The 14,476-nt window shown below is 35.9% G+C and overlaps 2 protein-coding genes across 2 annotated transcripts in view; one reads left to right on the forward strand and one right to left on the reverse strand.

Annotated features, from left to right (window-relative positions):
• Positions 1 to 1,285: 1,285 nt before the first annotated feature.
• On the reverse strand, positions 1,286 to 9,114 carry dffa (DNA fragmentation factor, alpha polypeptide). Its single transcript, XM_081387210.1, has 6 exons — positions 8,679 to 9,114; positions 6,808 to 6,966; positions 6,568 to 6,722; positions 6,248 to 6,437; positions 4,869 to 4,993; positions 1,286 to 4,031 (listed from the first exon to the last, which is right to left on the reverse strand). Exons 1-6 carry the CDS (start codon positions 8,770 to 8,772, stop codon positions 3,816 to 3,818), a joined length of 939 nt encoding a protein of 312 aa, XP_081243336.1. The 5' UTR covers positions 8,773 to 9,114; the 3' UTR covers positions 1,286 to 3,815.
• Positions 8,994 to 14,476, forward strand: part of pex14 (peroxisomal biogenesis factor 14) — a 78,063-nt gene continuing 72,580 nt past the window's right edge. The window contains exon 1 of the mRNA XM_081387209.1: positions 8,994 to 9,259. Within this exon, the coding sequence (XP_081243335.1) occupies positions 9,224 to 9,259 (36 nt within the window). The 5' untranslated portion in view covers positions 8,994 to 9,223. The remainder of the gene's footprint in view (positions 9,260 to 14,476) is intronic.

The following is a 14,476-nucleotide window of genomic DNA, read 5'->3' on the forward strand; positions in this document are numbered from 1 at the left end:
CCTTTTTGTAGTGGAGATGAGTGGTACCCGGTGGGGTCTTTTGCTATTGTAGCCCATCCGCCTCAAGGTTGTGCATGTTGTGGCTTCACAAATGCTTTGCTGCATACCTCGGTTGTAACGAGTGGTTATTTCAGTCAAAGTTGCTCTTCTATCAGCTTGAATCAGTCGGCCCATTCTCCTCTGACCTCTAGCATCAACAAGGCATTTTCGCCCACAGGACTGCCGCATACTGGATGTTTTTCCCTTTTCACACCATTCTTTGTAAACCCTAGAAATGGTTGTGCGTGAAAATCCCAGTAACTGAGCAGATTGTGAAATACTCAGACCGGCCCGTCTGGCACCAACAACCATGCCACGCTCAAAATTGCTTAAATCACCTTTCTTTCCCATTCTGACATTCAGTTTGGAGTTCAGGAGATTGTCTTGACCAGGACCACACCCCTAAATGCATTGAAGCAACTGCCATGTGATTGGTTGATTAGATAATTGCATTAATAAGAAATTGAACAGGTGTTCCTAATAATCCTTTAGGTGAGTGTATATATAACTAAATACATTCTTTCAAACACTTTGCCACATGCTAATTTCTTGCAGAAAGATGTCAATGAATTTGCTTAGTAAAATATAGGTTAATAAAATTAATATCTATATAATTATGTAGTGAAAGCAAAAGACAAAAGAGGGTGTGCTACATTGAGAATTATTTTTACGTTGATTAATAATTATTTTCTTCAAAAATTGAAAATGGCATAACCCAGAGTTACTTGTTTCATTTTCATAAAGCCATTGGTGTCAAAGCAGAGGTGTTTGTTTAAAAGTCAAGTAAGCTCAGACATCATGATTTACAGTCATTAAGTTCTTATGCATTATGCATCTGATCTCAGAGTCCCTCTGTTGTCTTCTATCAGTAGCAGGGACCGTATGGTCTCTCCAGCCCTGTGTAATTACCTCTCCAGCGCTATTTTGGCCCTGTGGAGTTCTAATCATTCTCAAGCCTACTTCAACCTGTGTCCTATCACAATTTACTCAAGGTATGAACAACTGAAAGTTTACTGCAAATACTGCATGCATTCGAAGCAACATATCATACCAACATTCACCATTTAAATACATTCGTAACTAAATCAAAACAACAGTAAGACAAGCATCACATAATAGCCCTTTGCTTGGGATTTGAAACCTGTAATTTTGTGCTATACAGACATGCACGATACCTCAGATAGCATCACTTGTTGATTAGAGGTGAGCTATAATGTCTTTTGCTGAGAAGAAAATATCAGTAGGTGGCGAGAATGAGTGAGTCATTTATTCATTCAGTAACAAAACAAGTGGCGGTCTTAAAGAGTCATTACATGATTCACTCCAAAGATTCGTTCAGAATAAAATGAAACACAGTGGACAATCGGGGTCGCATTGATTAATTTAACCTAATATGGAACTATTTTCATTTAAAAATAACTTGCAATATTGTGTTTAAAATGTGAGCTACTCAATAAAGAAAGGCAACATGCTGTTGTTCTGAATAGTAGCATGATTACCTGCGTCACGCTTATGAATATAGAGCTCACCTCACACTCGACGAGGAAAAACGCACGTAGGCCTGTCAGTTTTACTCAGAGGTCCAAACTGAGCAGAAACATGCCATTTGTTGCAGATATTATTTATATGGACAAAAATTAAGACGGAATTTTGATAGCGTGTAATGTAAATCAATTATAAATTTATACAGTATACTTAACAGACTAAGCTAGGCTACTTAAAGTCGAAGCTCTATAGTTTTAATTGTTGGGGCAAAACGTGCAATGAAATGCAATACAACGATGATTGTGAGATGTTCAAATATGCATGTATCATCTTAAAATATAAATAACACTTACTATTCTATACAAAACAACCTGGCTACTATGCTAGACTAACTGGGACTAGTCACAGCACTTACATAGGCCTATGTATTGTTTCCCTATTGTTGGTTTGATTGCTTCTATTATTCTCCTCATTTGTAAATCTCTTTGGATAAGTGTCTGGTAAATGATTAAATGCAAATTGAAATGTATTCTTATGTTTAAGAATAATAAAGTCATGAAATACTCCTTTAGTAATTAATGTATCAGATATGATACAGTAGGCTTTATAGGGTTAAATACATACATATCCATATATATATATTCTTACTTCAACTCAACTCAACTAGTCTCATTTGATATCTTGCTTTTTCTAGACTCAACATATTCTTCAGCCTGTTAATCTCAGTATGCTAGCAGGATTCAGTGAATGATCAATGCACTGTGGATGTGCCCTGCATGACACAGCCAATCCATCATGCAACAACAGACCCCAGTTGAAGCTGTGGTCACGCTTGTCTGGTAGATAGTACATAATTCACAGTTGATTTGCTTGCTTCAGGTGGTCAGCGTTCAGTGATGTGAGGGCAGGGTGGGCGCAGTGTCACGCATTGATCCGGCACACTGACATTATACCAACAATCAGAGGCAGCTAAAAAAAAAAGCTTCCTTAAAAAGAGCATTTAATCTGGCTGCTTATTTTCTAATATGTCATATGCACATTATAAAGACCAACAGATGAAGACTTACCATTATAATTACCACACAGATAGGAAGCTTGTCAAATATATAAGGTAAAAATGTCAAAAATTACAACAGTCTTATCTTTATTCTGATTACTGAGGAAATAATCTGTTAAGGGTTTCAAGACTAGAACAGTAGACTTGGTGTCTGCATACATACCAGTCTAATGAATTCCTCGGTAACATCTCTATATCTCTGTTGAATTGATATTCTGATCATAAGCATATAGTCTAACAATGGCCAGAATTCAAAAATTCAAATCAAAAGTACAACATCACAGCCACAAAACAGCACAAGACTGTCCAAATAGCTTCACAACCCCACCCAACACCAATCAAAGCTTACATATGCTCATTACAACACAAGGTAGGACTACATCCGCACGGAAAAAGATGCTTTTAACAAGACATTCTTGGTGAATAGGAACAGACTAGCAGGTCTCTTCATTAGTTTATCAAATGGAAATTTTATCTACATGTATTACCATTCTCAATGCTCTCTGACAAGCTGAAATATTTTTTTAATCATTATGGAACTCGATAATACAATTTATATTCATGCCCAAAACTAAATGTCAAAATATTTTTAAAAGTCTAATAAGAATATCTGACATCATTTGACGTTTCAAGTAGTGTTGTGAACAGTACCACAACAAAATGCACCCCATGGGCTTAATTGCTAACATTTTCAATTTGACACATTTAGTGAACCTTGCAATACCACTGTAATATATTCCTTCAATGAGCAATATCATAAAACAGCATTAAATGTTTCTATTAGGTATTAAAATGCCATGTCTGCCAGCATGTATTACAGGTGATGAAATTAAGATTGGACATGTTGTATTTGGAACAATCAATAATCAATTTTACTCCCTTTTGAAATAATTATTAACATTAGATTTTCAATAAATTGTGTACTTGCTTTGTTATTTTTTTTTTCACCAATTAACTTAGATCACATAGTATAGGATTGTTATCACCAAAAACCTCCTGAATGACTGGTGGTGGCTTAAATTAAAGCTAATGTATAAGAAACAGCTTAAAAAAAATTACTTATGTGGATTACTGACTAAAGAAAACAATAGTTCTTAATCCATATGTCCAAAAAAAAAAAAAGCGGCTTTGGCATTTCCATACAATATACTATTATCAAAATAATCAGTATCTAAAATGGCTTATTTTTTTACATGAAAAAGAATATAGACTAGAATAAATGTGTTGTATATTGTCAGTGCGTGTGTTTTTTGCTGCGTTTAGCTCGGGTCTCTCTCTCAGCTTGTGGTTGTGAAGTGGACTGGTTTTGAGCGCTGATGGATTGCAGGGCTTGAACTCGCTTTAGGCGTTTACTGAGCTCACTTTCACATGCCTGGACCAGTGCTGATGTCCTTTCACTGTCCCAACCCAACACCTCCGTCATGACCTCCACTCCCTGCCTCACCACCATCTGCATAAACAAATACATACATATATGAGACCATAATACTAAATTAGTCCTCTTAAATTACCAAACACACAAAAGCATAATTATTTTATTAATATGAATGAATTAATATAATTAATAGGTATTTCTCTTTTTCAAAAACACTAATTTTTTATTAAACTGTTTGCAGATGTACTCCTGTGTCTTCGCTCATTCATACCACTGAAAAGAGTGAGTGCCCTCTATTGATATATGAAAGTACAATTATTTTTATTTCTTTTTTTAAGTCAACATGACATAAAAATTGACCTTAAGGTATGTAATGCCTACTTTTCACAATTCAATCAATTCCCAATGTAGAGAAATCAAGTCCTGCCTTCAATTTCATTTAGTTGAATATCCTGTTACACTCAGATTACAGAAGCAGAATGGGTTGTAAACAGTGTTCATGCCTTTCACTCTCTAGTGTATAAAAAAATCACCTATTTCTATTTGCTTAAAATCACCATGAAATCAAAACTGACAATTCTTATTTTTTATGGAATATCGGAGTATTTATTCTAAATGATTTCTCTGTGCACATCATTAATTTTATTAATGTACCCTCATAATCTTTAATCAAAATAACTTCCCCTCCCTCTCGCAGAAACATCTCTTCTCTTCTATGATGATGTGTTTACTGTCGTGAGGTGGGACAACCTGTCACTCACATGACATCACAGCAATAGCAAACCACAACCATCCAATCAATTCCCGTTTCACTCAGATATGTCACAATAGAGAAGAAAAGACTAATCGCAACTTGCAGACTTTATGAAATTGTGGGAGATCTTACAACACTGTTGTGGTTGGATATCATACCTGTAGCTCCTCATTGGACAGTCTGGTCTCTGGGTATTTTTTGTCCTTCAGAACCATTAGCGTTGTGGAGCTGAACCCTGCTGCGGCCTCCACCTGCACCCCATCTGTCTCATCTAGTTTAGCGCCTGCAGCAATGACAGTGGTTAACATCCCGAAAGCGCTGGAAAGATTAGGGCTGTCACAAAAACAGATAAGCTGTTGATCATCCAGGCTGCTACTTTTCTTCATTCCACCAAGTAATGATGAAATGAACTTGTATGAACTGGTACAATATTTAGAAATAACTCTGCGACACCATCTAGTGGCAGCAGAGTCAAAGCAACAGTATATAGCATGATGTCACAGTTAACTTGGGGATCTTTCATATATTGCTAGGCCTGGTATCCATATTATTTGCTTTAAAGAGGACCTATTTTTATTTTTTATTTTACATTTTCTACTTTCTTTAGTGTGTAATGTTGCTGTTTGAGCATGAAATATGTCTGCAAAGTTACAAAGCACAAAGTCTACTCAATAGGGAGTTATTCTCTATATCTGTGCGCACTGTTTCTGAACTTCCTGAAACGCCTCGAACTTCCAAGAACATACTCGTCACAATATTCCTAATTTGTAATAATTTCCGCCCAAGGCATACATAAAAAAAGGGGGTGAGGCCTGGTAGAGTTGCGTTAGTAGTGTGTTGAAACTTGCGTTATAGTAAGGAGTGTGACATTTCTGAAACACGCGTCCATTTAAGCAGTCGACCATTCAGAGAACACTGCACTTTTCGGAAGGAGGGGCTTCATAGAGACAGGAACTAAACAGAGCGTTACTGACAGACTGGGAAGAGAGGTGCTGCATTAATAGCGGAACAGTAAGGAATGGTTCCTGTTATATTTCCCCATTGAGCTTTGTTCAGCGCGTCACTATTACAAGCCGCTCTTTCCCGGAAAATTCGGTCACTTGTCTGTTGCCTGGCTTCCAGTTTCTCTGTAGCTGTCCAAGTGTGCTATTTGAGTGAAGTTACCGCAGTTAATAATAAAATTAAAAGAAATATCCAATCATCCTCCATAACGTGGTCGCTATTTACATATTTTACCGTCTGTAAACTCTTGCATTACCAAGGCATAGACTTACGCATTTATATTACAATCCAAAGAGCGGCCGTTATTAGCCCCACAGAGCAAAATGAAACCACATCTGTACCAGCTAGGCCGGATCAGCACGGAATGGAACGGTTACGCAATGAGAGCGGTCTGGTCTGACAGTGTCAAAGCGGCTAATGTAAAATATGTGAAAAATAATATTTTTGAACATTTAAGCATGAAAACCTATTCTAGTAGACCTCAAAAACATAATCTGATGATCATAATATATGGCATCTTTAAACATATTCCTACGTTTTTCTTGTGGGTCCAAGGCGCCTTCTCGCTCCATGGCTTTCAGATAGAGCCTCAGTAACTCTTTGGACTGTCTCTCTTCTTCCCTGCGGTCCAGCATTCTCTGCAGCGTGTCCTGTAGGACCTGGGTTTTCTGCTGTGAGAAGTTCAACGCCGCAGCCAGATCTGAGCATGGCACCTCAATCAAACTCTGTAACACATTTTTATACATTTATTCTCTGAAAACCACAGTAAAACCTTGGCTATTTACACAATATAACAATACATGTAAAGGATAGAGGTCTTTATGTGGCAAAGTAAAAAGGCAAAATCGAGCAGACCTGTAAATTTGCCTCGGACATAAGGATAATACTGGCCAAGTCCTGTCTGAGCTGCTCTGCCAAACTGCGCCAAGATTCAAACCCGTCAACATCGTCCTGTCCATCTATCTCCAGATTAGCAGACTCTCTGCAAGGCTGTGCTGTGCCTCCATCAACTAGACAAATCATAATCAGTTTAGATTAGTAATGATGCACTGAACAAATAGTAATAAAAATATCCTGGAATAGGCTATATCTCACTTTGATGAGTATGCATCCATATTTCATCGGCATGCAACAGCATGAATTTTGTATTTGCTGGCAGACACAGAAAGTAAGCTTTGTCTTCTACGATGGTCCCATCTTCTTCTAGCACCACTGAGACTGATGCACTGGGACTGAACCCTAGAGCCTCACCCCCTGTGAGAGATGAAGAGAATGTGTCAAATGACAAATAGAGCACAGGATGAATGAACTGTCAATCTTAAGAAATGAGTAATGGCCTACATTGTTTGTTTGCTTGCTTGCTTTTTAAAGCCATGCCAGCTTCTTTAGCTATTTTCATGGTGCATAATAAATTGGGTTATTCAATATACACTACTGGTCAAAAGTTTTAGATCAGTAAGATTTTTTATGTTTTTAAAAGAAGTCTCTTCTGCTCACCAAGGCTGCATTTATTTGATAAAAAGCAATAAAAAAAACAGTATTATTGTGAAATATTATGACAATTTAAAATGACTGTTTTCTATTTTAATATATTTTAAAATGTAATTTATTCATCAGATGAAAGCTGAATTTTCAACATCATTACTCCAGTCCCCAGTGTCACATGATCCTTCCGAAATCATTCTAATATGCTGATTTATTTTATGCTCAAAAAACATTCATTATTTTTTTCAATGTTGAAAACAGTTGTGTACAATTTTTTTCCAAAATTCTTTGATGAATAGAAAGTTCAAAAGAACAGCATTTATTTAAAATAGAATATTTTCTAACATTATAAATGTCTTTACTGTAACTTTTGATCAGTTTAACTCATCCTTGATGAATAAAGGTATTGATTTATTTTATTTCTTTCCCCCAAAAATAAAATTAAAATTCTTACTGACCCCAAACCTTTGAACGGTAGTGTTTAATGTTCCAAAAGCTTTCCATTTCAGACAAATGCTGTTCTTTTCAACTTTCTATTCATCATAGCATCATGAAATAAAAATGTAAATAACTGTTTTCAACATTGATAATAATCATAAATGTTTCTTGAGCATCAAATCATCATATTAGAATGATTTCTGAAGGATCATGTGACACTGAAGACTGGAGTAATGATGCTGAAAATTCAGGTTTGATCACAGGAATAAATTACACTTAAATATATATTCACATAGAAAACAGCTGGTTTAAATTGTAATAATATTTCGCAATATGACTGTTTTTGTTTGTATTTTTAATCAAATAAATGCAGCCTTGGTGAGCAGAAGATACTTCTTTTAAAAACATTAAAAATCTTACCGATCTAAAACTTTTGACCGGTAGTGTATATATATATATATGATTATATATATATATATATATATATATATATATATATATATATATATATATATATATAAAAACATTAAAGAATGTATGTAATGTAACATTCATTTTAATAGCATTTTTGGCTAAACTATTAACAAGATAGCATGTCATATCACCTGTTTTTGTTTCAGTTGTGCTATATTTATAATGAATAATATTTTTATTCATTTATTTAAAATACAAATCGATCCTTCTGTACACAAAGATTCTCTCTTCAACAATTCTGAATCGATTCCGAAAACCTTAGATTTTTAAAAAGTATTTATATTTAAATAAATTATCAGTTAGATCATCATTATTATTTTTCTTCTCAATACTTTAGCCCATTAATTAAACATTACTCTCATGTGTCTATATTGATCTTTATGTTCTAAAATTAGGCTATTTTAAACTTTTCTCTTACATTCAATCAATTTGCCTAGCTAAATTAAAAGTTTTTATAATCCTGTTTATTTCTGCATGTATGCTAAGTTTCTAACAGCGTACTTAAAATAAGTCATATAAACTTCCACCTGAATTCAGGGTGAAGCGAACTCATTTATTTTCAAACCCACCTTTTAATTTGAGTTGATCCAGAGAAGTCACAGCCAGCCCATAACACTTCTGTCGACTAATGCTACACACTTTACATACTTTTAATTCTGTCATGATGATAGTCAAAGTTCAGAGTGCATAATGTAGTATCCTCAGTGCCTTACACTTTGTTCTTGGGTATTATTTTTGAGTCGGAATACTCATAAATCCCGTTACACTTAATATCCTCACCCTCTGTTTGACATATTTCTGCTTCCTTCCGTGTTTTGAAATGTGCTGCTCGAATAGTAATGTGAACGAATCGTTCTTTTGATTAGAATCTTTTTAATGAGTCAATTGAACCGATTACCAAAACCGGACTGAACTCTTAAAGTAAAATAATAATCACTTTGAACTGGTTCTTTGAAATGAACTGTTCAAAAGAACTGACCAGTGAGACTCGAACTTCTTATCACTAGTTCAGACCAGAGCCATTGAGAGAAGAATGGCATTGGTTCAGACTAAAGCAATGGAGCACAGTTGAGCCGTTAGCTTCGTTAGCTTCCTGGCTAGTAGCTCTGAGAAGATGGCATCCTCGGACCAACCTGACCAGCAAAATCAGGTAGTTCATAAAATTTCTCCAGTTAGCAACTTGTATTTTGCTTGTTCGGCCCTGGACCTGCATAGTAAACGCACAATTTGTCACGTTTTAATTATTGATATACTCATAATCTGGCTGTCCCATGTTGTTTAGGAAAAAGTTTTAGCTGGTTTGCTAGCGTCCTGCTCACTGTCATCCCATGCAGTTAGACAGATGTGTGTGACAGGTGCAGGCCACAGAGAATAGTGCATTCGGGAAATTTCACGGCGGATCTTTGTGTCTGGAACTGTTAAAATTAAGCACCTTGGGGACAGTTATCACCTATTATTTGTTATGTTCAGTCAGGGGTCATTGACCCTGAAAATATGACACAGGTCACATCAGGGGCGCAACCATCATTTCACCATACCATTTTTTAAAAAAACAGTAATTGACAGCTTTTATTTCTTGCTTTTAATTGGCTAAGAAATCAAACACACTGCTGAACAATAACTTATCATTTGTATTCTAAAATATGTCCCTATGTTTTCCTAATGCCAATTTAATGATTGGTTTAATGTACTACAAACTAGTGTTCATTGTCATAATGGATTTTATACAATGTAAAAAAAAAAGTATTTTTTTTATCACAGAATAAGGCAGAACATACTTTATATACTGTAATAAAGGCTATGGCAATTAGCACTGCATTATTATTGTTGTTAAAATTCCCAGAGATGGCTTAAAAAACACATAAACCATATATTGTCATAATCGTGTGTTTATTGTCTTAACGTTTCATCATGCAAAATGTTTCTTCTTTTTATTCAGCTACAGCGATAGCTTGATGCTCTTGTCTATATAAGGATTTCCTATAATGTCTTAAGTTATTACTTCTATGAGTCCGTTCTGGAATTTCTGTAAGAGAGCGTGCTCTGGCTTCCAGTATGAATGAAACTTGCATTACATGAGAGTGTTAACACTTCATAATGCTTACATTGCCTGGTTTTAGATAAGAAAAAACTTCCGGTCTCGCATAGAATATATTATCTCTTTGAATTTGAATCTAGATTGATTTACATTGTCACATGAAAACCTGAAAAAAAGTGCGGGGGACGAATTGACATGCGGGATCCCTCCTTGTGCTCATCTGTCTTAGTCTCAGAAAAGTTTTTTTCTGTGTTTACTGCTAAAGTAAAAGCTTCATTAATGCAGTGTTTCAGCAACAAATTAACTTGATTGTTTACCCAAAAATGAACAGTCTGTCATCATTTACCCACTTTGATGTGCCAGACCTGAATGTAAAAGAAAGGTAAAGGAGAGAGATGGTATCTTAGATTCAGGGGTGATACAATATAATTATAATTATAAACATTAAATAATGTATAAACATAATTTTTTGATATATAATTTATAATAAAGTCAAGAGTTTATTTTTTAAAATATATATTGTATATTATTATTTTATTCTAATAGCATATCTTATTACTTTAACCCATTAAAGGAGAACTCCGGTCAATTTTAACATTGAGCTCATTTTTTTGTAAATTTGGAGTGCTGTCAATACAGAGAACAACTACAAAAATCGGTGTTGCCTAAACCGTGTTATCCTCTTTTTAAAATTTGCACCCTGTTGACTTAAATGGGGCAAGTTTTAAACCAGCTTTTAGCCTCTTAACATCCTTGATGTGTCATTACAAGTGCACAGCTAATGTGAGTGATTCCTTCTGAGTGATCACGGGTGAATCTGACTGCAGTAGATGTGAAAGATATGAATAAAAATGAAGTTAATTCGGCCAGCGCTCATACCTGTATTTATTTCCTGTTTTCGGTCGAAGTCCACAGTAGTCGATTGTCGAGTTCTCCACTGTTGCTTAGTTACCTATGATCACGTGAGTGAACTCGACAATCGACTACTGTGGACTTCGACCGAAAACAGGAAATAAATACAGGTATGAGCGCTGGCTAAATTAACTTCATTTTTATTCATATCTTTCACATCTACTGCAGTCAGATTCACCGTGTTCACTCTGAAGGAATCACCCACTTTGGCTGTGCACTTGAAATGACACATCAAGGATGTTAAGAGGCTAAAAGCAGGTTTAGTACTTGCCCCATTGAAGTCAACAGGGTGCAAATTTTAAAAAGAGGATAACACGGTGTAGGCAACACCGATTTTTGTCGTTGTTCTCTGTATTGACAGCACTCCAAATTTACAAAAAAATGAGCTCAATGTTAAAATTGACCGGAGTTCTCCTTTAATAAAATTGTATTTCTTGTATTTTTTTCTTTACTTTTTCTATACTTTTCTTTATAGCCTATCCCTTTAAATTATGTAAAATATGTAAAGCATTAATTGTAACCTTTAAAATGTGCTATATAAATCAGCAACAAAGGCATACCTCACCCAAAAAAGAACAGTCTGTCATTATTTACAAACCTTCATGTTGTTCCAAACCTTTATGAATTTCTTCACTAGGACACAAAACGAGATGTTAGGCAGACTGACATCCACCATTCATTTCTATTGCATATTTCCATGATTTTTTTAAATGATGGCAGACTCTTCATTTTTGGGGGAAGTAGGTCTATCCCTTTAACTAAATGCTGCTGTAATGCCTTTAAAGTCTCAGATTTAAGAATAGGATATGAATCTTCTTGGTTAATTATTCTTATGCATTTTTCTCTATTAAATACTATGGTGTAAACATAGCCTAAGTTTGCCATAATAAATAATTGCATATAAATATAGGTGAATTTTATGACTGCTTATTTTGAATGAATTTATTGCAAGTAATACAGGACGCCGTCGCCTAGCCTGTATTATGAATACTAGTTAATGACGGTTGCTGAGTGAGTTTTGCTCAGTCATGGTGTTAACCCTGTTGTTCTGTGTTGGTGCAGTGTGAAAATTACAGTTATGATTCTTAACATACTAAATCTATTGCCAGCTTTGGAATATTTGAAGTGTTGCCGTTTGTTGGGACAGTGTGAACCAGCCTGAATTAGAAGTTAAGTGTATGTGCTAATATTTGTCTGTCTTTGGTTTTGGAGGGTCTGCAGCTCTCAGTCTACTAGGCCTACATTCACAGCAGACAGAGTAGCCTAGTAAGCCTACCCTAGGTTAAATATTTATTAGGGATGGGACGGTATGAAAATTTAATATCACGATACTAGTGACCAAAATTATCGCGATTATCAATATTATCACGGTTTTGTTAAAACGAGATGAAAGTGTTCAAAAAGAGTTGATGCTCACACTGAAGACATTTCAACAAGTTTTATATTTGAAAATCAACAAACAACAAATAAAACAAGCAGCTATATGCACTTTTTAAAGCATTTCCTTCCTTATAATGACGGTCGTCAATAGCAACGCATTATAAGACCGCGCACATGCATTGTAACGGCCACCTAGTGTTAAGTAGTGTTCATGACATGAATGTGGATGTGATACACTGATCTATTCATTCATAGTGACAAGAAGCCTTTGCAGTTTCGTCATTGGCAGCTGCCAAGCCACTCCATAGCAACCAAACTTGAGTACCCTAGCAACCGTTTTGCAAGACCTATATCTCCGCATCAGAACATCGTATATCTATATAGATCAGTGATGTGATAACTTCTTCTATGGCGTATGTTATTGTATGCATGCTGTTTTTATGTGAGCGCGCACGCACAGTGAGAGTGAGATTGATCACGCAAAGAGGATGACCGTCCACTGCTGACCGTTGTTTTATTATAATGTGTTTACTTCCACTTTGATTTGTAGCGTGTTTTAGAGTTTTCTTTTCCCTTTTAACATTCGCTCTTCGCCATGTATGAAGAGTGTGCTTAACTGAGAGAAAACATCTATAAAAGTCTCGTGGAACTACCAGTTCATTTGCAATGTCTTGTATTCTTCATCTGGGCAGACTTCAAACTCTCTGACAGACGTTACAACATGTATCACAACGGACGCGCTCTCTCGTTTCATTCAAATACAACTTGCCGTCTTGCGTCTCCGTTTGACATCTTAGACATCTTGTCTGAACGATTGTTTTGTACGCTGTACATGATTTAGGCTATAAAAAGGTAAGAAAACATTCATCTCAATTCAATATCCCCGTAATTATGTGGTAAAAAAAAAAAAAAAAAATCGGTGTAATAAGTGTATAGTGAATATAAATTGTTATCCCTTACATGTCACTCTTAATAGTCTTGAATTTGTTCGTTCGTCTTTGGCTAAGCCACTTGCTGCGAATATTTCTTTGCGGAAGCCTCACGTTTATTGATATAGTTCAGTTTAAAACAAAATTTCATTCCCAATTATTTCCCAGACTTAGTTTTGGTATTGAGGTCAAAGTTAACTTGCCTTGCGTTCGCTACAACAGTCGGTGATGGTCACACAAGACGACTAGGCAGATCTGAAGTTATTGCAGCGACTTTTTCTTGTTCCCTCAGGACTTTTGTTAAAGCCAAAATATGACCACACCTCAGAATTGGTTCTTTTAAAAGGCTGAAAAATCTCCCGAGCACGGGCACTGCCTTCCGCAATTCCTTCTTGAATAAAAAAATAACATCGCGCCTGCGGCTGCGTCAGACTGTTGCTGGCTGAACAGGATCTAAAATCGCGATAATCAAACACGGTTTTAATGATAATTAAATTTTAAACGATATTACTAACCGTCAGTGCATTTTATCGTGGTTTATCGTGAAACCGGTAATCGTCCCATCCCTAATATTTATGCAGGTAAAAATATAGTGATGTAGCCTACACTTTTGTGGTCAGTAAGATTTATTTATTTATTTTTTGTTTGAAAGAATGCATTTTATTTAAAAAGGATGCGTTAGAGCTAGGGTGTGCAGTTTAGAGGCTAGCAATAGCGAGCTAGCTTTGAAAGCATAAGATCCCACCCTCCCTTCAGAGCGTCTCCAAAGCCACTCCTCCTCCAAAACACATGAACGCACATCACCAGACCAGAGCAGAGTCTGCAAAGCGCCACGAGAGACCACGTTAAATTCCCTCATGTCTCAAAGCACAAAACATTACAATAATAATGAATGCAAACAACTTCGAGAGCTCCGACTTATACCAAAGTCGCTTTCAAGGAAAGTCTGTTCGCTCTGAGGCCGTATATTTGCAACGCCTCCGGGCAGCTATTTCGGGCATCCAAGACCAAGTCCTGTCTACCTGAATGGGGGAATCCTGAAATCTCAAAAACATCTTGCAGAACACAATTGAATAACATATTTCAAATCACCAACAAAATCTGACAT

The sequence above is a fragment of the Scardinius erythrophthalmus genome (assembly GCF_964197995.2).
Source record: "Scardinius erythrophthalmus genome assembly, chromosome: 15".
Classification (NCBI taxonomy): Eukaryota; Metazoa; Chordata; class Actinopteri; order Cypriniformes; family Leuciscidae; genus Scardinius; species Scardinius erythrophthalmus.